Raw genomic sequence first — 25,069 nt, 5'->3', positions numbered from 1 at the left:
AGAGATCTGATTTACAGCTATGGGGCTCTTGTGTTGGTGACAGCGGGGAAGATGATATGCGTGGCTCCTTGCTGGCAAAGTAGTGTCTGTGGATTGGCTGAGATCAGGTGCAAAGTGGATGGGTAGTTCCAGAATGGATTGCGATGGGTAAAGGTTTGAAGATAAATTTACAGTTGACGGGGAAGGAAGTGAGATGGTGGGGAATGAGCGAGGGAAAGAGCGGGTTTTGTACTGAAACCACTTCATCCTGGAGTTCTGATTTGCTGGTTAGTGCTCTGGAACGGTCACACCTTGTCTTGCTGCATGTCAGAGTTCCATCATGTAGCCGCTATTTATATAGCATTTACAGGTTGGCTGATACCTTACGTAAAGCTTGGACAAACATTTGATGTAGAAACAGTTCTGTGTTAACATCGGATAGTATGGTTCCCTCCACCCCCGCTCCACTTCTTGTATCGCTCAGTACCTTTGAATAAGAACAGGATCTTTCTTCTTCAAATTGATTTGCTCTTGATGCTTATTTGACTTGTGCAATTTCAAACCTTTTTAAGACATCATTGCTTGCTGCTGTAGAAATGGGATGATGCCATTAATGGGGGATCATAGAATCATAGAATATCAGGGTTGGAAGGGACTTCAGGAGGTCATCTAGTCCAACCCCCTGCTCAAAGCAGGACCAATCCCCAACTAAATCATCCCAGACAGGGCTTTGTCAAGCCTGGCCTTAAAAATATCTAAGGAAGGAGATTCCACCACCTCCCTAGGTAATGCATTCCAGTGTTTCGCCACCCTCCTAGTGAAAAAGTTTTTCCTAATATCCAACCTAAACCTCCCCCACTGCAACTTGAGATCATTACTCCTTGTTCTGTCAGCAGCTACCACTGAGAACGGTCTAGATCCATCCTCTTTGGAACCCCCTTTCAGGTAGTTGAAAGCAGCTATCAAATCCCCCCTCTTTCTTCTCTTCCGCAGACTAAACAATCCCAGTTCCCTCAGCCTCTCCTAATAAGTCATGTGTTCCAGTCCCCTAATCATTTTTGTTGCCCTCCGCTGGACTCTTTCCAATTTTTCCACATCCTTCTTGTAGTGTGGGGCCCAAAACTGGACACAGTACTCCACATGAGGCCTCACCAATGTCAAATAGAGGGGAATGATCACGTCCCTCTATCTGCTGGCAATGCCCCTATGTATACATCCCAAAATGCCATTGGCCTTCTTAGCAACAAGGGCACACTGTTGGCTCATATCCAGCTTCTCGTCCACTGTAACCCCTAGGTCCTTTTCTGCAGAACTGCTGCCGAGCCATTCGGTCCCTAGTCTGTAGCGGTGCATGGGGTTCTTCTGTCCTAAGTGCAGGACTCTGCACTTGTCCTTGTTGAACCTCATCAGATTTCTTTTGGCCCAATCCTCTAATTTGTCTAGGGCCCTCTGTATCCTATCCCTACCCTCCAGCGTATCTACCTCTCCTCCCAGTTGAGTGTCATCTGCAAACTTGCTGAGGGTGCAATCCACACCATCCTCCAGATCATTTATGAAGATATTCAACAAAACCGGCCCGAGAACCGACCCTTGGGGCACTCCACTTGATACCGGCTGCCAACTAGACATGGAGCCATTGATCACTACCCGTTGAGCCCGACAATCCAGCCAACTTTCTATCCACCTTATAGTCCATTCATCCAGCCCATACTTCTTTAACTTGCTGGCAAGAATACTGTGGGAGGCCGTGTCAAAAGCTTTGCTAAAGTCAAGGAACAACACGTCCACTGCTTTCCCCTCGTCCACAGAGCCAGTTATCTTGTCATAGAAGGCAATTAGATTAGTCAGGCATGACTTGCCCTTGGTGAATCCATGCTGACTGTTCCTGATCGCTTTCCTCTCCTCTAAGTGCTTCAGAATTGATTCCTTGAGGACCTGCTCCATGATTTTTCCAGGGACTGAGGTTAGGCTGACTGGCCTGTAGTTCCCAGGATCCTCCTTCTTCCCTTTTTAAAAGATGGGCACTACATCATCCTGAATTGAAGGATGAAATAAGCAACAGGAACAGACAAACTCTTTAGAAACAAACCTCCCTTTTCGTGCAATTGTCAAGCTGGATAAAAAAAAAAAAGTGAAGTCTTTTTTTAAAAAACCCACCCGAATTGAAAACTATTTCCCCCTCAGTTCAGAAAGGTATTTTTTGCCCATTAAAGATTCAGGAGAACTGTGTAATAAATTACCTGAATTTTTGCTCCAAGCTCAAACTGAACCTGGCCTTTTTGGAGTTTGGGGAATGCCCCCCCCCCCCCCGCAATGTGTCACTGCTTTGCACTTCCTGCCTTCATGCGGGGACCATATTAGAGCCAAAGATGCTCCCCATCAATCTGAGTACACTCAGGGCACAGTGGAAAAGTAATGGCAGCTCTCCTAAGGGGCGTGGTTAAAATTTAAGCAAACATCTAAATCTTGAAGTATTTAAATGAGTTGCCAAACATTTTGAGGCTTACCTATCTTTTACAGGAACAACAGCTGATTTATCTATTGCAGAGGCTTACTGAAATATTGAGTGTAGTGGCTATCAAAAAATCAACCCTTGCCAACAGTTCCCATGTAATGGTAGTTGGGATAACATGCCCATTTCTTCCTTAAGGGCTATCTATTAAATACTTGGCTGGAGTAATGGATACCATTGTGTGGCAACTGTTTGACACACTTTGACTCCTTTCATGACAATAACTGTGTGTCATGGCTGCGTTAGTCTTATTTCATCAGTGGAAAGGAGGGACTGAAGTACTCTTTGAAATGCTTTGCGTAGCTATAATGAATAAACACGGATTCTATTGAACGCTTCCCTTTTCCGGTTTGTCCGTCCAAAATGTGATGAGTCTTTATGCTTGTATCGTGCCTGGCTGCAGGTTTTAAAGGACGACTGAACAAGATGCCTTCTTGGAATGTGAATGACTGCAATTTGCAGCTCAGTGGCTGCAGAGTCCTGATGCTAATATCCTTCTGCCCATGTATTTCTTTTGCCTTGTATTCCAATTTCAGACACCGCAAATAAAGAAAATGTGCAGAAGTTCTGTTGAAGCATTTTCTGTGTTGCCAAGGTTACGTTTGGAAATGCTTTCTGTTGATTTGTTTCTGAGATTTATTGAACTTGACTGTGAGTTAAACTGCTCGAATTTAAACTTGCCATGCTTTGATTTAGAATTGGGGTAGCAGGGAGGGAAGGGGCAGAGTGATTTCTGCCTTTTAAAAATAACAAGGAGAGAGATGTTTTCTTCTGGTGTTAATAAGAACATCTGTAATCATGTTCCAATTATGTAACAAGTAGAAAAATCTGCAAAGGGGAGGTTATTTATTACGTACCCCTGTCCTTGCAGAGCTATACATTGGGTAACATTTTATTTTTCCTCTGTGTGCTGTGGAAAGGAGATCAGTCACAGCTTTTCGATATGACGTTTAACATGTACATGTGTGAATTTCAATGAACCCGCTCTAGGCATGGTGGTTTGGGATGCTTTTACAGGTCTAGAGATTAATCTAGTTGCATACTCATATACTTTTATTCCTTGGTACATGTGACCAGTAAATCCAGAGCTCTGGACCAATCTCTAGTGCAAATGGATTATGAAGTCTTGTATTTTGAAAATGGAATTCCCTGCTGATTATCTGGTAAACATGCCACAAGCACACAAGGTCACTCAGACTGAGCATGCTTGTACAGCTTGCTGCTGCTTGTTGCTGCTATCAGGACTAAATGAAGTGATGGTTAATTAATGTACGATGGAGAAGGAGGTATAAACTAGCTTTTTCCCCCTAAGTTCTAGGAGGTTAATATCAAACCCTTGTAGTTCAGCTGGCTTAGGCTGCAAGTTACGCTCTAAAGGAAAAATGAAGGGCTTTTATTTACCACGTTGCTTGTCAAACAGCAGCTCGTAAAACTACTGCCGACTTTTCGGGTGACAAACCACCCAACAAAACTAAATGAAAGGCTTTGTCTTCAGTAGGAGAAAAGGGGTGGTGTTATGAGCATTGCCTATCCTGCTGACCGGTATGGTCTCATTGTTTCGTTGTACTTCCCCATCTGCCTGTATCCATCTGTTGTCTCTTGTTTTGTACTTAAATTGTCAGTTCTTTGGGGGCAGGAACTGCCTGTCTGTTCTGTGTGTATACAGCGCCTGGTACGGTGGGGTCCTGGTCCATCACTGCGGCTCCTTGGGGCTACGGTAATACAAATAATCAGAGTAAGTCGAGTCAATTAATTAGAGGTAAAACCCTAGTCAAGACAAGGCAGTTTGTAGTTTCCACATAAGTTAGCAAGTTGAGCTAAATCCTATGGGGAAGACTAGTCTTTAATTCCATCTGCTACTCTTGTGAAAACTACATTCTGTCTCGTCTTCCCAAGGAATGTACCACGAGTTAGCTAACTCCGGGTAAGACTACACCTCTTTTCCTCATAAAGACACAGGGACAGAGGAGTGGAGAGGTGCAGCTCTCGTTGCATTTTTTGGAACGTGAAATAACAATCGCACGTAAAGAGCGAAGCCAGAATTCAGAGATCGGATGGCTTTGCAAATGACCCACTGAGCACAGGGGCTACTTTGTAAAGAAACCGGACCTTGAAATAGTGAAATAAACTCAAATTTACCGTGCAATGTATAAAAGCAAACAAACACACACAGAGCCCATACAGTTATTTTTATTTTTAATGCTTAATAAAATATCCAGGGTGCCAACTGGGCTTTTAAACAGAAATCTGTAAATGCACGACTGCATGTTACCTCAGGAGCTGATGGTAAGGGCCAGGTAGCCATGACCCTTCCTGAAGCTATGCCAGATTTGTGGTCAACCCTTATAACAAAGACTCTGCTCTTTACTTCCTTCCCTGCCTCAGGCGTTACAAGCCTCTCTCTCACAAGACCCCTGCCTGCAATTTCTTTCTACCTACACCAGCCTCTATCTTCTGCTAAGGTCATAGTGAACAGCAGATGTGATAAGCCTTCCTATGGGCCTTGGGCCTCTGAATTCAAATCTCATGAGATCTGAGGACTTTGATATTACTGGTACACCCAAACGTGCAAGATTAGCTTTCTAAAGATCCTGGGCCCAACTTAATCATCAAAGGCTAGGGCCAGACAGGATGCAGGAGACATGACACTTCACTTACTCTACACAAACCTTATAAAAAAAAATGCAGTTTAGAGACCGAGACTGTTCTCGTGTCAGCTGAACCCAAGGTTCATTCGTAATGCCAATCGTTTATTTTTATACACCTCATTGCTGTATAGTATGACAGCTCTGAGGTGTTGTGGGAGGGGGGGGGTTCTTCACTTCTGAGAAGGCAGCACCTTAAGATACTCGAGGTAGGATGCTCTCTTCACTCACTCAGATAAATAACCACACTCGTAATTCCCTAGGCATAGTATCCATTGCCAAAGCTAGACTAGAGACCCCTGTTATGTTGGGTGATTCACGTGTCTAGAACGCTGACAGTCTCTGGTGGTTCCCATAGCCCTGCCTGACTCTGAGGCATTGCATCATTTCTGGTTTCTGACCTGGTACGGGTTCATTAAGGCCATCAGAAGAAATGCAATATTTCTAGGCTAGTCAATGACTTTATTGCTCCTGACACTGAATACTGTTCTGGAGGCAGTTCAGCAATTTTGGGCCAGGTCTGCGCTAGGAAGCCTTTGCTATTACACCAGAGGAGTCTTTCTAGTGTGGGTGCAACTTACCCCTGCAATATTGTGCTTTTGTCGGTCTAAGCTTATTCCAGGTTCACCCACCCCCAAGCAAAACTATCTATACCAGTATATAACTGCATCTACACTAGGGAATTCTGCCAGCACAGCTGTGTCCATCAGCGATTTATACCTCCTCACACCCCTGACCGACATAGCTACATCAGCGAAAGTCCATAGTGTAGACTTGGCTTTGGAATATCTCTGGGTTTGGAGGAGGCTAGAGGCCCTCAGGTTGGTTGGCCTCCTGTGCTATTTTTTGACAGACTATTGTTCCTGGAAATATCTCTCTTCCCACTAAAAATAGCATTGGGCTATGCTAATTGGTTAACATTATCACATCCTTTCTGAAAGGACAGCCATAAAGAGTTACTCTGTGGAAAACATGGCTGGTTGGGAGTAAACATGAGAACCTCCCCAGAACATTGCATTCCGAATTAGTGTTTCCAAGTAGGTTCGTCTGGAATATATTTGTACTATATCATTGACAATAATACCCAGTAGTGACATACTTTAATGTTACAATAGGTGTGTGCAGTCCTTCGGTTCGACAATTACATGACAATAGGACAGCATGTCTAAATACAGGAGGCTGGGCAGACAAGGTCATCTCCATCTTAAAATGATGCTAAAATGGACCGGTTTAAAATAAACCAGCTGGACTGGCCATTTGTCCTAGTTGCTTATTCACAGAGATGTGACAGCAGCTCCCTTTTCACAGTGGACCAAGAAGAATAAGAAAGATGTTATTACCTCCAGACAGGCTTTGTTTGGTATTTGTGTCCTGGTCCCATTCATTTGATTCCTTTGCTACTCCCTGGGGGTCTTCTGTATCTTGAGAGTCATTCAGGCAGTGAGATCTACGTTTAGTGGGCCTGGCAGCCTGAATCTGCCTTGTTATTGTTTTTGTTATTAGCTAGTACAACATGCCAAAGCAATATACGTGATACAAAATTGAATAACACAGGTCAGCAATCACTTACCTCCCAGTTCATGTAAATTCTGCATTAGTTCCCATTCTGTTACCCTTGGATTTAATAATGCCTGTCTTGTCCTTTTGGCCACAGACTTTAAAAAGAAGTCAGGCTGTAGAAGTTTTTGCTGTAGATACAGAGACACCCAAGGTCAGTATCATGGCTTTCTTAGGGCAGAGATTTAGACCTAGGCTCTTTCTCTGCACAGCAGATTTTACCCTGAAGGCTTCCTTTAAGTCCTTCTGGGTTCTTTAACTGTGTTCTGTTGTTGTCAGTTTCCCAAAATAAACACGTACGGGGGGGGGGGGGGGGGTTAAATTGGCTGGCTCACTTAAGGTTACATAGGTCTGTTACATCTCTTCTAGTCATGTTCCCTGCAGCAGCCAAGTCTCCCAGAGTTCAGTTTTTTCCTGTGTTTTGAATCCCAGAGCACCAGCTCCATTTGCTACAGTTGACCTTGAAGGTGCCACATTGAGATGGAAAGCAACAGTTAAACAGACATTGAATAAGTGTTGGATGGAATTCTAAGGAGACTTGGAAAAACCAGCACCATGTAACATCCAGTCGTCTGGTTTGTTCAAGCTCTCTTACATTTTTGTGGGAAACTTGAGAAAGAGGGCCCCCATTCCAAGAGTTCCTCACATCTGTGAAAGGAAATTTTGAAGTTTTAAAGGAAGGCCAATAACACAAAGCAAGAAATTGTGATGTCACATCATAGGAGAAAAATTATGAAATGGATATAAAGGACCACAATCAGTTCTGGGGTAAATGGGCTCAGTGGTAGTTGAATGTACTTATTTTAATAATTGCAACTCTGTGCATGTTCTTCCTTGTATGTCGTACATATTTCACTGGTAGAAACCCCGGGTTCAAGCCTGGATTTAAAATAATTTTAGAAGTGAAAATGGGTTTGGCACATTCTAATCCCCCATGGATATTTATTCCCATCACAGAATAAATCACTACATTAGGCACCATTGGCTTTTTCTGATCAGTGGCGGGTAGAGCTAGATGGGCCAGGCTCTTGGCAGTCTATTGGCAAAGCTTGCAGAGCAGCTGCCTGGTGATGTCTAGGGGTAACTGATGAAGTCCTTTGTATTCATTAGCACCAGAGAAACCTACAGTATTTCGGAAAAGAAGGCAAATAAAAATGAAGTGGTAGAAATACATGCAAACCCTCTTGTAGGCTCTAATTAGTCTGGATTTAATGACAATTCAACTGATTTTTCTTAAAACGAATATTCATTATGATTTATAGGATGCCAGTTGTGTGCATCAGCTAATTCTTGGAATCTAATGAAAAGACCTGTATAATATGAGTAGACATATTTGTTATATACTACGGTTCTTAGAATGGCACTTTCTGATTTATTTTAGTTGCTATCTTTTTTAAGATAAACAGAATTGCTGACAGTCCCAAGTTATTTTCTTTCATAAGCAGTAAGTCAGAGGTTTATATAAGCAAATGTTCTCTGAATTATCAAAAGCCTTCAAGAAGTGAGGCATTGCTTATTATCTAAATGCCTTTTGGTACCTTTGCTATTGTACGTATACATGTAATTCTACAGTGTTTGTAGTAACAAAAGTTGCAGTGTCCAGGATTATGAAAGCATTCTTTTGAAAGCAGGGATGAATGCCAGTGTGAACAAGGTGCCCTAGCACAGAAAAAATAATTAATTATTTCACAGGATTTGTCCTAGCTATGAAGCAGTTTACAAAAAAGCATAAATTTTCACTGTATCCTTATCACCTATTAATAGTCTGAAAAGTTCAGTTTCATCCTATTGCATTCTCTAGAGAGTATTGTTCAGTCTGTTTTCAGAGCACTTTTTCGGTGTCCTTGAATATGTTCACTCAGCATGTATAAATTACAATGGGTTTTTCTATACTATTGCACAATAGATATACCGGAAAAACCCCCAGTCCATTCAGAGTACTCTTGTCACTGTATTTCTGAGAAGTGCATTGCAGGCACCCAAAATACTCTGCTGTAGACTAAAGTTTTCTGGGAGAGAATTATTGCAAATATTAACTTATAGGAAGCGCTAATGTACAATTTTGAGCAGCATGAGCAACATTTATGTAGGTTAGTTTATCTGTATATGCCATTGTCTCTGTTTAATCTGAGGGCCCTCAGACATTTTTCCATCTGGGCCCTACTTTTAAATCCGTATACATTTTAAACCCATGGAACTGTTGGAGGTTCTTTAGGTTTGGAAATAAGTCTGTAGGATGGCTAATATTTCTCCATCTCTGTGCCTTTTTGTTTAGATGTAGCTTTCTTTATTTCAAAGAGACACAGGACTGAAACTGCAAGGGGCATCAAAACCAGTGCAGTCCAAAGCAGAAATGCAGACTCTACGTGGTTCAGCCTCATAGACTCTCCCATGCCACTTGCCAAGCAAGATCTGGGTAAGATGTGCAGGAAGAGATCTCCTGTCTGCTTTCCTTTGTTTTCTTTATTAACACCTGGTATGCTTTGTGTTGCATTTTTCATTTTGGGTGCTGTAGTTTCTCGGGATTGCTTTGTTCATCTGTAGGACATCTGAAGTGGCTGTTATACAGACAGAGATTATACAGATGCTCTAAATTCTAAAAGATTTTAAGGCTGTGAACCTGCAGAAAGGCACAGAGAGTCTGTAAATTCCGGCTCAGCTGCCATGGTTCTTTCAAACATGGGCTATAGAGAGATCTGTGGTTTACTTTAGAAGGCATCTTGGTTGTCAGCGAAGGTTGTCACATGTTTTTACCCACCTTCACAGTTTAAACAGTGGAAGAAAAGAACTACAACATACCCAGCAAGGTACGAAGCCCAGCAATGGTAAATATGAGCACCGTGTTGATTGGAGACATTGGGTCAGAGGTAATATAGCCAACCATTTCCTAAAGTGAACATACATCTAGGTTTTTCATGTCATGTCTCGATGTCCCAAGTGTGTCTTTCATGCTGGCTGACATGTCCTGGTTTTTCATTTCGTCAAACAAAATGTTTGGTTTCTCTATTTTAACTACAAAACCTGTGTTGAAGGTTTATAGCTGTATTGAGTAGAATTTGCACTGTGCTTTGCCACGATAAAACACTCCAGTGGAATGAGTGGTCCGTATTTAGTATAAAGGGAAAAGTCAAAAGAGGGTAGATATTCTTTAGCGCTGTTCTTTAGCTCATCTTGAATGCTAGTGACAATTGAGTGGGTCATGATAAACTTGTTCAGACACAGAATTATTGGAAAAGTCCCTCACTCCAAGAAATATGAATATACAGCTGTTGAGTCAGAAGGTGGCAGAAAACCCCAGCACGCAAGTTCTCTTTTGTACAACTGCTTAATGACCTGAAAGATGTCACACAAAACTGTCCTATTTCTTTATTTGGAAAATATTGTTGTAGAATACAGGAGTCACACAAACAGCTCTCTCATTTTACTTCTGAAGTCCAGATTTGTAAATGAAATGCAAAATATGTAAGAATGTTTTCCTTCAAGAGGAAGTGCCCGAGTTGTGTTTATCAGCCACAGATTTGGCTACACTTGTACTCTGGCAGAATAGAAAGAATACGACAGTTGCAGACTCATGCTGAGTTTGAGGGTACCCCTTCAAATTGACTTAAGCAAAAGATTGAAATACCGTTGTGAGTCTTTGGAAATGAACTGTGGCAAATCTACCAACAAAATATTACCTTTTCTTGCTTCCTTGTGACTTGCACACTGTATTATTCTTGTAAAGTAGCGGTATTTTATTTCAGTGCAAAGGAAGCTAGCTACATATTCGTATGAAACAACTTTCAGGTTCCAAGGTATTTTCTTTTTGGAGCCATACTGCGTACTAGAAATAATCTCTCTTTGTAAATTAATTCTTTCTTTTTTTTAATCCAAGTCAGTGAATATAGCCGCCCCCCCCTTCCCCCCCCACCTTACAGGGAATATTTCTAGTTCTATCCCCATGGAAAGGGAAATAAATCTCTTATTAATCATAATGTTCTGGATATATCATGTCCTCCTGAATAATTAGGGCCTTGAGTTATGAAGTCGAGATCCCTGGGTGGTTGCCAGAGTAGATTTGTTTAAAGGGAACAGTAGCGTTCCCTGATATCTTTTTAAAGGGTTTTGTAATGTCCCAGACCACACCTAATTAGCAATTTAAGAGTGAACTCATCTATTTCACTGATGGTTGTGAAAATTACTATTTAAGTGAGAATATGTAATAAATGGCTCTTAAAGGGATAATATGTCTTGAAAATGAGATGTGTATTATTAAATAATTGGCTGGATACTGATGTCTTGCAGGTATCTGTGCCTATATTTCAGCATGGACCTGCTGTGTCTGTGCAGGCAAAAGGGGGAAAAGACAGCAGGGGACCCCTAGAGCTTCACTGGCCATAGGATTTTGATCTGCTTTTCATTCTTTATGATCTGCACCTCAGGAGGTTTTAAACTTTTAACTCTGAGGAGTCCGGTGGCACCTTAAAGACTAACAGATTTATTTGGGCATAAACCTTCGTGGGTAAAAAATCCACTTCTTCATATGTTAGTCTCTAAGGTGTCACCGGACTCCTCGTTGTTTTTGTGGATACAGACGAACACGGCTGCCCCTCTGATACTTGATTTTTAACTCTGTGTCAGAAATAAATTCACTTCAAATTTATGACTTGCAGACAAATGCTGGAGCTTTTCCCTTCACAGCCTAATAAAGAAATGTAGAATTTAGCTGTCTCACATACCATTATGTCTAAACTGGTTGGAAAAAACTACATAATCATGCTTTGGAGTGACACTTGAAAACTTAGACGTCTACTTAACATTACACAACTAAGTGGAATAGTCACATGCTCAAAATTATGCAGAGGTTCTTTGCAGCATTTGGAGCCTGTTCTCGGTAGTATTTAAGAATCAGGGGGGAAATACTTCAAAACAAAGCAAGCCCTGCCCTCTAGACTTCTTTTCAAATTCTGGAGATTGACAGAAGAGATGGATATAAATGCAGCAGTGTCAGCCCCTAGCATGCAAAGATCACGAGTCAGCCCCCAAAATCATGACATTGGCTTAAAAGCCAGGATTATTTTGAAAAAATATTGTGGGTTCTTTTTATTTGATTGCTAGCTTGAGCCTTTAGGGTGTGCTAGCTTTTTTTCTGCATGGAGACTGGAAACTTAAAAAAAAAAAATAATAAAAAAAATAGAAGCTGAGATTCTCATAGAATCTCCTGCTGCTAGCTGCTGAGGCTTTCAGAAAAACAGCAAATATTGTGAGTCTTGTGATGGAATCCTGTTCATGGGAGCACTAAAATATGAAGACAAGACCCAACAGTGTGGGATAATAGAATGGAATCTTTGAGGAATGTACCACCCCCATAACGTTCATTAGTATTTTACCCATTTTTGACGTCTATATTTTTTTAAAATAGTTTCACTGTAGTGGTTTCTAATATTAGCCTCCTCTTGTCCCGCTCCCAAAATGCTTAATGTTTTGTAGAAAAACTTGAGGATAAGATCTTGTATAACTAACTGCACAAGAGAATTAGTTGGATAGACATTTTGTAATTTACCAGCATTAAAGAGCATTGATAGTGCCATTAAAATGGTAAATTCAGTATTGTAACACTATTTGATTTCTCTCCCTCTTTTTAACTCTGTTCTGATAAACAACTTTCAACATGTTTTGAAGGTGATAGCCATCTTTCAGGTACTACATGCCATCCAGTATGCCTTCACCTAGCGTTTCAAGTTTCTATAGATCTGTTGTTCAAATCTTCATTTACCTCAGCTATGCTTATATTTTGTTTCTTCTGTAAATGAACTTCTCCTTACAAGTATTATTTCCTTCCTGAGAGAGACCTTGGCTTTCAGGTAGCACTTTATAGTGAGTGGGTAAAACATTATGAATTCCTTTGCTATTAATTGTGACTGCATTAATCAAACATTCATCTGGTGTTCATGCAAATACAGTCTGCAATTCCATAGGTATTCCAGTGGCTAGTGCTATATGATGCTTGGTGTGGGATGCAGCTCTTAGAGGTAGCGGTGTTCTTGGCTTCTGCTAGCAGATGTAAGAGGCAGAAGGCTGTGAGGTCTGTCCGCTGGAGCATGTTGGGGATTTCAGTAACATAGATGAGAACCAAAGTTGACTTTATGGAATGAAATGTATATGACAGCTGCCTATCGGATAGAGCCAGATGGAATATAACAGCAGAAGGCAGCACTTTAACTGTGACCCTACACACGTAACATTTTGAATATAAAGAAACTTTTTCAGCTGTATCTTCCCATATAGCAACTACTTCTGTTCCCAAATGTTAATTGTAAAGGGGCACAAACCACAAGCAGCAACTTAGCAGAGTAACTGTAGATTCTTGATTAGCATGGAGACTTACTTGGAGATATTGCTTGCCTGTGTGTTTTTCTTAGTGATTCATGGTTTAATTTGAGTCCTGTCTCAAGAAGGAGGTGATTGTTCTACATCACCTATCCGAATGGAAAAGTGGAAAGTGAGGTTAAAACACTGACCCTTAATCTAAAGTGCACCCATCTGTGTTTTTTTTCCGCATCTTGCTGAGTTTACATTTATGTGAATTCACAGTTTGTTCCCCATTTGCTGTTCCCACCTGGTAAGTGAATTGGTTCCAAAACGTACTGATGAAAAGACTAAAGGGGTCTGTCAAAGCAGTTTGTTCCTACCTAAGAGAATGCTCTATCTCACACTTCCAGTGCTATGTGAGTTAAAACCCAGCTGTAAAATCTCATCTCAAGATGCTCTTGTTACATGGTGAGAAGTTGGGATTACCATAAGGACAAGATCCCTTTCCACATATTGAAATGATTTATAACTTGCCTTTGACTTTCTTCAGAAGAAAAGGTATAGAATTCTCTGGCATATGACAAAACAGTTACTATACTATTGGTGTAAATTTGGTGCTCATTAGTTATTTTCTTGGACTTTTGAGCACACATGTATTAAATATTCCTGTCCCCATTAGTAGGCACAAAAAAGTTTTGTTTTGTTTTTTAAAGTTTGGTGCTGAAAATAACACTTAGAAATAACAGACATGTGTACAAATATAAAGGGGCTGATGCGATGAATGTGGAATCTATGCCTCAACTACTCGTTTTTGTTGTTTTTTCTCTTTCGGCGATAAACGATACATTTTGTGTATGAAATAATCACACAATGCAACTGCAAAAGGAAGGATGATATCATGTGTAAAGCTCATGACACGTTCTATTTAAAAGCTAACAATCGGAACGCTAAGGGCCAAATAAACTTAGAAAACGTTCTCCAGCTTTTGTTGGAGACACCAGGAGCGCTAAGAAATTGATTACTTTGGATCTTGCTTTCATGGCACAGAAACAGAAGTTTTCATTCGGTGTGTGTGTGTGTGTGTGTGTGTGTGTGCGCGCTTTTCATTCGATTTTTGTGGGTGGGTGGTTTTGGTTGGGTGGGGAGGGGTTTAGGAGAAAAAAATTCTTCAAACCTCAGTTGAAAAATAAGCAATTCTATTGTTAAGGACTCTGTTTTTTCATAATCAGATGGAAGAGTTTTCGTAGGCGATTAGGAAGCCGCCTTTATGAAAAAAAGTAAAATGTTCCATTTGTTTTTTTTATGAAAAGACTTTTTCACTGTGTTTCCACTTCGGTGCTGCCTCATTGAAGCATGATCTGCTGAGAGCATTTTAATTGGGCTTATGCAATAGTTTTCATTTTGTGTGTTGTGAGAGAAGGAATGAAAAAAGAAATGTTGCATTTTACTCTTAAATGTAGCATAGCTAGTATTCTAAATCCACTCTAGTTCCAGATTTTGGATTTTTCTTGCTTCCAGAAGAGCTACTGCTACTCGCGAGAGATTTAAGTGGGGGCAATTGTAATTTAGTGAGGCTGTGGTTGAAAGATATGAGAAATGAATCTTGAGGGAAGATTTTTTTTTTTTTTCAACAAGAAACCCATAAAAAGGTCAGGAAACTGGCCCAGGTGGCCTCTTCAAGACTCTGAATTTTTTTTTATTTTCCTGTAAACCTAAAAAGACTTGAAAAATATATTTATAATCAAACCTTTCTCTCTGTCTCGCTCTCTCTCCTTTTAATGTGTTTCTTAAAGTTGAGATAGGGCTCATTCTCGCAGTTGGTGACATTTTGCACTCCACCATCCTGCTTCATGTAACAGTTCAAGTGCAGCTTGCGGTCAGGATACACATCATTCTGCAACTACCGTTAGTTAATGGTGTTGCCTTGCTGTTGTCTCTATGTCAGTAAAACAGTGAGATGAAGGGACGCTCTGTCCTGCTGACTTGCGCTTGCGCGCACACACGTGCAATAGACGTGTAGGTCTTGGACTGAAAAGGTCAATAACTGGCAAGTTATGTTGTGAATAGCGGATGCCAGATGTACATGTTGTTTAAAACTTTTACTTGCTAAAGCAGCTGGTTTTCCGATTGTATGCACCAGACTTTATGGCTACATGTAATTTGTGTAGCATAGGCTCCACTCTAGGCTAGGGGTGTAATTGTCAGCAAAATGGAGTTTTCTTTGGAAGGAAGCAAGTATCCTCCTGCCTTGCTTATTTTCTTCTACCACTCTACACCCACAAAGCCCTCATATTGCAGCAGTTCTCTTGGCCAAAAGTTTGCCTGTCTATCCTTGATTAAGCACCTGTCACTGTAGTATGGAGCTGGCCCATGGATGCAATGCTGTGTTTGCCCAGTGGGATTGCTTGAGGACACCACGCTTCCTTCTTGGAGGGACTTTGCACCCTGTTTCCATAGTACTCCAAATTCATGCCTGGCACAGAGATATGAGAGAACCTCAGCAATCCAAATTCGATCCCAGCGCAGGCCAGCGGTTAGCCTTGCAAAGCAGCCTGTGAACTGGTAGCAGGTAGACTTCTTTGTGAAGCTAAAATCCACTGAGATCTTTGTGTCACCCACGCAGTACTATTTCATGGGAAGTGCTGAGAGTTCCAGACGTACCCGTACCTGCTGGCACTGAAGCAGTCAAAACAGTATCTCGTTCTCACCAAAATATCTTCTGGTCTCTACTCTTGATGTTTACTGTTTAAAATGTACAGACATATGCTTGGCTTAAAAGAGGGAAATCTTGGTGTTGCCATTGAAATTCCCTGCAGATTTCCGAGAGAGAGGAAAGTCAGTGCAGTAACAGACACTTGAGCCCACTGCAGAAAGAGAGAGACACGCTTTGTATTTTGTATTAGAATGCCTGTTGAAAACAAAGTGCTATAAGGAGATAGATTAGATATAATAATTTCCCCCCATTCTGGTGCCTTGCAAAGGAGGACAGTACCATTTCTCCACTTCCCAGGGCATGGTCTAGTGAAAGTGATAGACAAATCAAAAGGGGGAGAGAGGAAATCTGTTTACTGGTATTTAAGATTTCCAACATACACAGGTGCTTTTTAATCCCCCTGGCCTACATATTCCACAGCCCCTCTGATCGAGGAGTCATGATGTAATGCTCTTTTCTCACACTCCCAGTTTAAATACAGATGGAAATTGTTGTCATGTGTTAGAAATGTCACCAGTAATATAAAAGGCAGGCTTCTGCATTTCCCCTTTTGCACTGTCACCTGCTCCTGCCAGCTTATTCTTCCCTCTCAAACCTTTTGTCATGTGGCAGAAACCCTGATGTAAGTAAGCCTTGTCCTCCCCCTGCTTCTGATCCCTGCATTTTTTTATTCCCCTCTGCTGCAGTGCTGAGGATCATTACATAGCACGACTTTAAGACAAGACCTCACAAAGGAAGGATTAATCTTGTGCTTGTGCTTGTATTTCGAAGGACTCAGGCAAGTGAGAACACTCTAGTGTGTGTGTGTGTTTTTTTTTTTTTTTCCCTGGATGGTAGCATAATAAATGTAAAGCGGCAAGTATGATGAGCTGTGTCAGTGTTTACTGCGCAAACCCAGAGGTTTATCAGCTTCGGGTGATGTGTATAAGGGAGCGGGTTAGCGAGGTTGGGGAGGCTGGTAGAGGGGGGAGTAGCGGCACAGTCTGAACCCAGCCCAAGAGGACAGATGGCTAGTGCTGCTTTTTAATTCATCAAGCAGGCTTTACGTGAGGCCCATTCGTGAACGGGTGTGCTATGAAAAGAGGGGTCAATGGGCACGAATAGGCTGAGATCAGGACCAGATGCTTGCCGAACAATGGGACTTTTGAAAGAAATGCGGGAGGAAGCGTGGCGCTTGCTTTGTATTGCCACCGCATTGCAGGTTGGAATCGGGCAGCTACGTTTTAATGAAGTGCATTCCAAAATGTGAGCGTCAGTCCGTGCTTTTGAAAAAGGGACATGTCGAAAAAGGGGACTTGTTGGCGGGGGAGGGAAGTGAGCCACTGATGGATTGTAAAGAACAATGCAGCCTTAGTGTTCAAGGGGGAAAACAGCAATACATTCCTGTGCATATTAATGTGGTGCAGCAGGTGTTGCTAAAATGTATGTTCCAGCATTGTTCTGCCTTGCAGCTTAGCAAAAGGAGAAGGGGAAAACCTTCTGATGTGTGTATGCATGCGGTAATTGTGTTTATAAAAGCGGTTGTTCTACAGAGATCACTGCATGTTGAAAGTAAAAAAACAAAACAAAACACAAGAACAAAAAATTAGAACACATTTTTATTTCAGCCCTGAATGTACAGACAGAATGAGAGCCTGTTTTAATTGGGGGGGGGAGGGGGGAGGGGGGGAAGGTGGATGCTGACTGGTGCTTGCTGCCTAGGAAAATGAGCTTGCATCTACACTGTAGACAGCTGCACGCTGCGAGGCTGAGCGCCTGTTCTGAGTGCCTGACTCTGAGCTTTACCAGTTTGCTTGCCAAGGAGGCTGGGCACTTCTTAAAGGGGCAGCGAGGCCACGGTGCACCCTTTCTTTTCAAAATGTCCATGAATACCACTAAACCGGGCACCTGCTAGAACCAGGAGGGGAACAGCTTCGGGAGACACTGGGTCAGTAGCATATAGCGTGCCACAGACTGAGGATGCCAGGAGAGGAGGAGGCAGGGTCTGCTGTTGGTGGAAATTTGGTGATTAGAGCCTTAAAAGGGGCATATTTTAGCCTCCCTCAGGAATGTATCACTTGTGAATGAACTGATATAACTCCGTGCAGTCTGGACTAAACAAGACCTGTAGGGGTCTTATTAAATGGCAGATCTTTCTGTGCCTGTTTGATTCCTGTTACTATGCATTAGCTAAATACCCTGTGTTAAGGTATTTTTCTTTACTCCACCAGAAACCAAATAGCAAAATAGCATCTCTAAGTAATTACAGACATGTAATACCTGTGTAATACCTGGGGACATCAAGAGGAAAAACAAAGTATGCCAAATAATTGTTGCATTATATTTTGTTTAAAGGGAAATCCATTAAAATACCCCCATTTTATTCTGTTTTCTGCCAGGTTCTGTTCCTGTTTGTGACAGGGGATACCATATTTATCAGCACAGTGAAAGGGTCTTTGTTACTTATTCATAAAATGGCACACTACTACTTTCAGGGAAAATGGAATATTTGCTTTTAGAACTAATCTAGCTGGTGAAAAACACAGATTGTTAGATGCTGAAGGTTTTGTATTTCTTCTCAGGATTTGAGGCCCAGTGGAATTCGCAGGTTAGGCTCCTGTTGTCTTTTTGTATTCGTGTGTAAGTATGTGGGGAGTGAAGTGCTCCGTTTGCCCACAGGACTGGTAAAGGCATGGTCAGTGGCAGCTGCAGCTGCCCTTTCTTCTGTCTTTGCCCTGTGGATAAATGGATGACTCAGCCATGATCTGTATGTGTGAGAGAGAGAGGATTTAGGATTCATGGCTCTTCAGTCATGTGGATAAGTGTCCATTCCTAATAGGAGGCTGGCTGAGACCACAGATTCATTTCATGCAGGCTGCTGAGCAGCCAGCCATTGGTTAGTAGCTACTTTAGGTTATTTCTGCCCGTCTAGGTTATTTTCAACCAACTGATGCAAAACTGGATTGGGTTACAGAGCATCATCCCACTCCCACCCATGTCATGTCATGTCATCAGTTCCTATTTACTTTTTCTGCCGAGGGTTAGCTACTTGAATATCAGTGTGTGTGACTTAACCGGGAGTCATTTGCAAGTTCAGTTATATATATATAACACCAAAAAAAGGATCCTGGTCTAAAGCAGCAGCTTCTCAAGAGATTAATAAACCCTTGTTACACACACATTCTGCATAAATTCAGCAAACACATGGAGCCCAGTTTAATACTGAGCTGATTTGCATCTGTTTTAAGGGCGCATATTCAGAGGAACAGCTTTATCTGCATATTGTCAAATACTGTATTTTATACCCTACAGTTGAAGAGTAATAACTGGCAAAATCCAGAATCTAGACTCATCTCAGGACTTGTTTCTTCTGCTGCTGTCTTCACTATTATAGTTACGTTAATAAAGGCGCAGACTGCGAACCCCTTATTCGTGATGGTGCACTCATGTGACTTCGAGTGGACTACTCATGTGAGTAAGTATTCGCTGACATGAATAAGTCAAAACCTAACTCAGAGTAGGGTACATTTTTCTCGTTTACCAGCCGCGTGCATATTCCCACTAAATAGTTGTGCAGTACTCGTTCCCATGAAAAAAAGCAATGCTGACTGTGTAGATTCACATTCATTCCTTTTTAATGTGTCCTGCTTTTGCAGGTAATCAGATCCATAATTTGAGTCCTAGCATGTCGCTTTCACCATTACTGACAACCTCTGGCAATAGCAAAACTGTCATACCATTCAAAGTGTCTTGGAAGGAAAAAGCAACCATGCAAGCCATTAATTCAGCAACACAAGCTGATTAACTGGTGTAGGGCTCTTGACTCCACATCTGACAGTAATAAAGCTTACATTGGATTTCAGTCATTTAAAACTTCAAATACTATATGTAAGGCTCTTGCTTTCACTTTAAAGCTCATGCGTTGATGTCTTTTTGACAGCCTTCCATCCACTCGAAGACATTACATCTGGAAAATAATTATGCATACACCCTCCTGAAAATAATGATCTTAAGTCTTTTTTGCTGAGGTCTATCGGATGCTGCTGTGTTCAAGAAAACATGTTCAAAATACGATGCCATTTTCAGTCAAATTTCACTAACTCTCATCCTGGAATCCTCTGAATATTTTGCTCTTGAATATTCTCGTAAGCGTGATGGCTGGTTCACTGTGTTAATCCTGCATGGTCTGTCTGCAGCTAATCCTGAGCCGCTGTTGCTCTTCTGCATATATAAGCAAGATTTTTTTCTCCCCTGATGTTAATATCTATTAGCATTTCATCAGACTGTCAGATTGGTGGGCCAAATAGAAAAGATTGCATGTCCTTTTTCCTCTCTCAAATATAAGTTTTTGATTTCTTCTTCCTGGAATATAGAACATGGATGAGTAAATTGAAGATTGGAAAAAAAACAACCCAACAACCACATTTGACCTGTTTTGCTTCATTTGAGCCTGAATCTGTCTGTGTGGCATATCTTCAGAACACATTTACAGTTTTTTCCAGGTCTTCTGTGTTATTGTATACAGGTAATATTTTTTTAAGGGAAACACCGACACCTACTCTCACCCTATTTGGAATTTTAAAAAAAAGAAATCGTAAGCATTCCACTAGAGTCCAAAAAATGTCACTTCCAATTCCCCATTAATTATAGGAGAAACTGGTAGTGGTGACTATAGTTACATAATAATGGCTATACTAGGCCCAACTAATGGTCCTTCTGTCCTGTCTTCCAAAAGTGGACAGTGCCAGATGCTTCAGAGGGAATGAACATAACAGGGCAGATATCTAGTGATGCTGTCATCCAGTCCCAGCATGTGGTAGTCAGAGCCATAGGGACACCTAGAACATGGGTTAAAGTTGCCTTAATTAAGATATAATTCAGAGTAATTATTATACTGTGACTTTTAAATGGACCAAGGAAATTATATTCTACATAATTAGATCAGAATTTCCAGGTTTGGCCCTGTGAGACTTCCTATGGAAAAGAACAACGGGAGCTATTTTTGAAAATCTGGGCCCAGTTGTGGATGCTGACTTCTTCCGAAAAAACTGGCCATAGATGATCTAAGAGAGGCAGGTTTTCATTTTTCCTTTGGACCAGTTAATCTCACAGCCAATTCCCGACTGGATCTTATTTCAGAACTGGTGGGAAGGGTGTGGTTTTGAATCACGCTAGAAGAAGAGAGATTATGGAATCTTGGGTTGATTTCTCCAATTCACCCCTTTTCCCAGGACAGTCCCTGAATCATAGAATGAGAGAATACCATACTTACACTAAACAAACCCATTTGTATATTACTTATAATATCTATGTATACTTCAATGAAAAGTTTTGAAGTTTATATACATGGGCCGGATAAAAGCCACAGGGTCAGCCCAGTGTGAGCTGTATTTAACTAAATTATGTATATACATTCTCACAACTTCCAGTATTGAAATGAGAAAAGAATACTAGGTTGACAGTGTAGATGTCAATAATCAGAATGTTCCCTTATGTAGCCTACCTTAAATTGAGAAATTAGGTTGTTCCTTTCTCTGCTCAGACAGGAAATTACACTACTGTCGGTACCCTGTACGATGTAAGCACCATCAACTACTTTCTTATTTTCCTCTCCATTCACATCCCAGTGATTTCTTAAGTATCTGAATTTTATTAGATCTTTGGGGTTTTATTGGTGCAACAGCATTGTCTATAACTGTTTAAAAGTAAGACTAAAGGGATTCAGGGAAAATGTCCCAAATCAAGACTTTGAAAGCTGATGTCACAGTTTATTGCCAATTAAAATTTTACTCTCTCTCTCTGTCTCTCATATATAATGAGTCTTATCAGGAGCCTTTGGTCCCTTTACAAAGGCTCGGCATTCAGGACATTTTCTGGTGCTAATCTGTTACATTAATCTCAATGCACGGTGAGCTGTATATGGTACTAATGATCATGCAGTTTTTGTCAGCATTGCAGTACTACGTATTGATTAAAAGTCTGTCACTAAGTGGATAGTGTGCTGCTAATACTGCACTAGAATGTAAACTCTTGGTAAACCTGGCCAGCAATGGCTGAAAAAGGTCCTATCCTTTTCCCTTTACATTTGGTCCAGTGGAATCGAGTGGTTGTGAAATGTGCAATATGGAGTGCCTTGGAGACTAAAGCCCTTTCTCTGTCCGTGGAATAGGTAGCCGCAGTGCAAGCTTCTGCCAGTGCTGCCATCAGTGGCCGTGTCTGTACTACGGGAAAGGGTGTTTTAACACGTTAGCTAATGCAAGTTAACACATGTTGAAATCTTAGTGTAGACAAGATAAGTTGTAGTTTTAACATGTTAGTTCTTCTAGGTAAACCCTACAGGGTAAATCATGATCAGTTACATGTGTAAATACTATAATTTGTCTTTTCTAACACTAGGATTTTAAAACCACATGTTAAAACCACACCTTTTTTCCTAGTGAATATAAGGCCAGTGTGTTTTGACCTCTGACTAGGAGTGTCTCACCTTTACAGTTGACAAGACAATTCAGACTCTGTTCATTAAATCCTTCTCTTCTTTCCTCAGACTGCCAACAAAGGTATCCCAAAATGCCCACTGTAGAGGTGTTTTTTGTGATAGGGCCAAATGCCCCAGGGAACTAAATTGAGCTCATCAAAACAATTCACAAGCGGGACTGAGCCCACCAAACCACAACCTGGTTTGAAATCGAACAGTTGAGCAATGATAAGAGCTTTATTACCTGTCCCTTAAGCCAATTAGTTACCCAATTAGAAAGAGTTCATGATTTAAATATATCTGGGTAATTGAACATGAAACTTGAACGTACCGTTCTCATTACTTTGAAGTTTTATATTTTCTTTTTATTACAGTGGCATGGCACAAAACTTGTAATTCCATTTTATCTTCAGACTATCTGGTAATTATTTGATTGGTAGTGCTTTTATCAGATTTCTCTTCCCACGCCCCCACCACCGCCATTTATCTCTCTAATACTGTCATTTGTATTATAGTTTTGTTAGTTCAGCAGTCTTTGATGTCTGCAAAGTCTTAGGGTATTCTGACTTTTTTTAAAAGGTCTTGGTAAGTTTTAGTGATCTCTCTTTATTCATGTTTCTACTAGTTTATGGTTCTTCAATACAATCCAGGCTAAAGGACACCTCCTGGCTTTCTAATCGCTCTGCTTGCACTCACACACTTTGCAGTAGCAGCTGCTTGTTATCACATAACCAATTAACTGCGCACTTCCCTACTGATAGATGTTTCCAGTCAATGCCTCTTGTGAGTAGCTGCTTCAACATTTTGAGGGAAGTGTGGCCATTGCAAATTGGTTTCTTCTCCCTCTACTTTGAAGAGCTGTACCATCATAACTGAAATGAAGGAATAGTCACAGGACTCCATTTAAAAACAAAGGCTGACTGATCTGGAGTCCTAAGAAGGACTAATGGACTCTAAGGGTTAATTTTTTGAAATTGCTCGGTCTAGGCCTGCATTTGCTCCTGTTAAAGTCAATGGGAACTTTTAGCATGGACTTCACTGAGAACAGAGTTACAACATTTCCAGGGCTGTTGAAAATCCCGTCTTAAGCCATTAGGGTACTCAACAATTGGTCCAGTTCCCCTTTGTTGTGACTTCAGTTCTTTCATCTGGAATATTCCTTCACAAATCTCAATCAAAACGTTTCTCATTTAAAGTTAATGGATAGTGTCTGTGTGCAACTGTATGTTTACTAATATGAGTACTACCTCAAAGTTGAAGTAAACTTTCTTCTGTGGCAAGTAATTTTTGGATATTCCAATTAGAGAGAGAGAGAGTGTGTGTGTGTGTATATACATACACAGGACTGCCGAGAGACTGTTAAAGATCCAGAGTGTTGTGCACCAAAGTTAGGAAATGCCATGCATAAGGTTGCCTCTTCAACCTCCCTCGAACGTATGCATTATGATAGACTTGCCCATCGTCACATAGGAAGGTTCTATCAGAGCAGGGTTAGAATCCAGCTCTCCTGAATACCCAGTCTAGTGCATTAAACACAAGAGAACACCTTTCTCCTATGCCTCTTTTGTTTTGTATCTTGCACACTGTGTAAGATGAAAAGGAGTACTTGTGGCACCTTAGAGACTAACCAATTTGAGCATAAGCTTTCGTGAGCTATAGCTCACTTCATCGGATGCATACTGTGGAATGCTGTAGCTCACGAAAGCTTATGCTCAAATAAATTGGTTAGTCTCTAAGGTGCCACAAGTACTCCTTTTCTTTTTGCGAATACAGACTAACACGGCTGTTACTCTGAAACTGTGTAAGATGAGGCTTGTAAAACAAATAGTATGTGGCCATGTAAGGATGGTATTGTAATACGTATATGCACAAAGGGGACAAATTAAATTAAATTGCATGAGCAACCTTAATTCTGTCACTTTCTAACTTATGAGTGCTTGAATCTGTGACCACGACTTCATTTAAGTTTTTTGTCTGTAATATCCCTAAAAAAAAAACCAAAAAACTCTCCTCCCTTGTGTGGAACCATATCAATCCTTTATATGAGTAATCCGCTAAACACGTGTATTTGGCACCTTTGGTCCAAAAGGCAGTGTGGATAAGTATACGAGGCTGAGGTCTGTCGTATCAAAGACTGGGTTCTATTTGCATTTCTGCAGGATCTCAGAGGTGACCCCACCCAGGGGAATGGTATGTGCCTGCCTTCTAAGATAGGGATAGGACTGTGGAGCTTTGCTAAATAACCCTATACCTTTGCAAATTATCTAGTCCCTACCTCAAATAATAGAGGTGTTTAAGTTCTTCAGTGAAATGCTTACAATTTTTTTTTTAACATTGGCAATACTATCAATGTTCCCTAACCACATTCTTGGAAATCGCTAGACTGTTTTCAATTAACTCCAAATAAATAAATAAATGAAGCTTGAGGCAGAGAAAAAGCATGGGGGATTTCAGCAACAGTGGTTAGTTTGGCCAGGTTTTATAAGTGACTGGAAGCAGGGGCTTGTAATGGAAAGTGTTCAGGAACCTTTGCTTTAGGCATTGCTGTAGCTGCACCTAACATACATGGGCCTTAAATGTTTAAGAAAGGGAAGATTCTGATGTCATCTTGGATGCTGTTATGTGTAGAGAGATCCTTGCATCTTCAATTGCAAATGTCCTGCTGTCACCGTGGGGAGATCTTTAAATTGAAGGACTTTTGTTAATGAAAGGTCCTTTTCCCCTGAAAGAAGATACCCTAGCTCAGTGGCTCTCAACCTTTCCAGACTAGTGTACCCCTTTCCGGAGTCTGAGTTCTCTTGCGTACCCCAAGTTTCACCTCACTTAAAAGCTACTTGCTTACAAAGTCGTATATAAAATTACAAAAGTGTCACAGCACCCTGTTACTGAAAAATTTCTTATTTTTACCATATAATTAT

General features: G+C 41.0%; 1 protein-coding gene across 32 annotated transcripts in view; it reads left to right on the top strand.

Annotated features, from left to right (window-relative positions):
* MAGI1 (membrane associated guanylate kinase, WW and PDZ domain containing 1) overlaps positions 1-25,069 on the top strand; it is a 485,483-nt gene that overhangs the window by 255,920 nt on the left and 204,494 nt on the right. The window contains exon 1 of one of the 32 annotated variants that reach the window (XM_074957422.1): positions 16,459-16,475. The exons of 30 other annotated variants lie outside the window; for them this stretch is intronic. Coding sequence is in view for 1 of the 2 variants with exons in the window: in XM_074957415.1 (XP_074813516.1) it covers positions 19,112-19,151 (40 nt within the window). In the remaining variant the exon portion in view is untranslated. Of the gene's footprint in view, positions 1-16,458; positions 16,476-19,096; positions 19,152-25,069 lie in introns of those variants that run through there. One more of the 32 variants, XM_074957415.1, reaches the window with a different exon arrangement.

This window comes from Natator depressus, chromosome 7 (genome assembly GCF_965152275.1).
Source record: "Natator depressus isolate rNatDep1 chromosome 7, rNatDep2.hap1, whole genome shotgun sequence".
NCBI lineage: Eukaryota > Metazoa > Chordata > Testudines > Cheloniidae > Natator > Natator depressus.
Note: the sequence above shows the minus strand (reverse complement) of the source record. Positions and strands in the feature narration are given on the sequence as shown.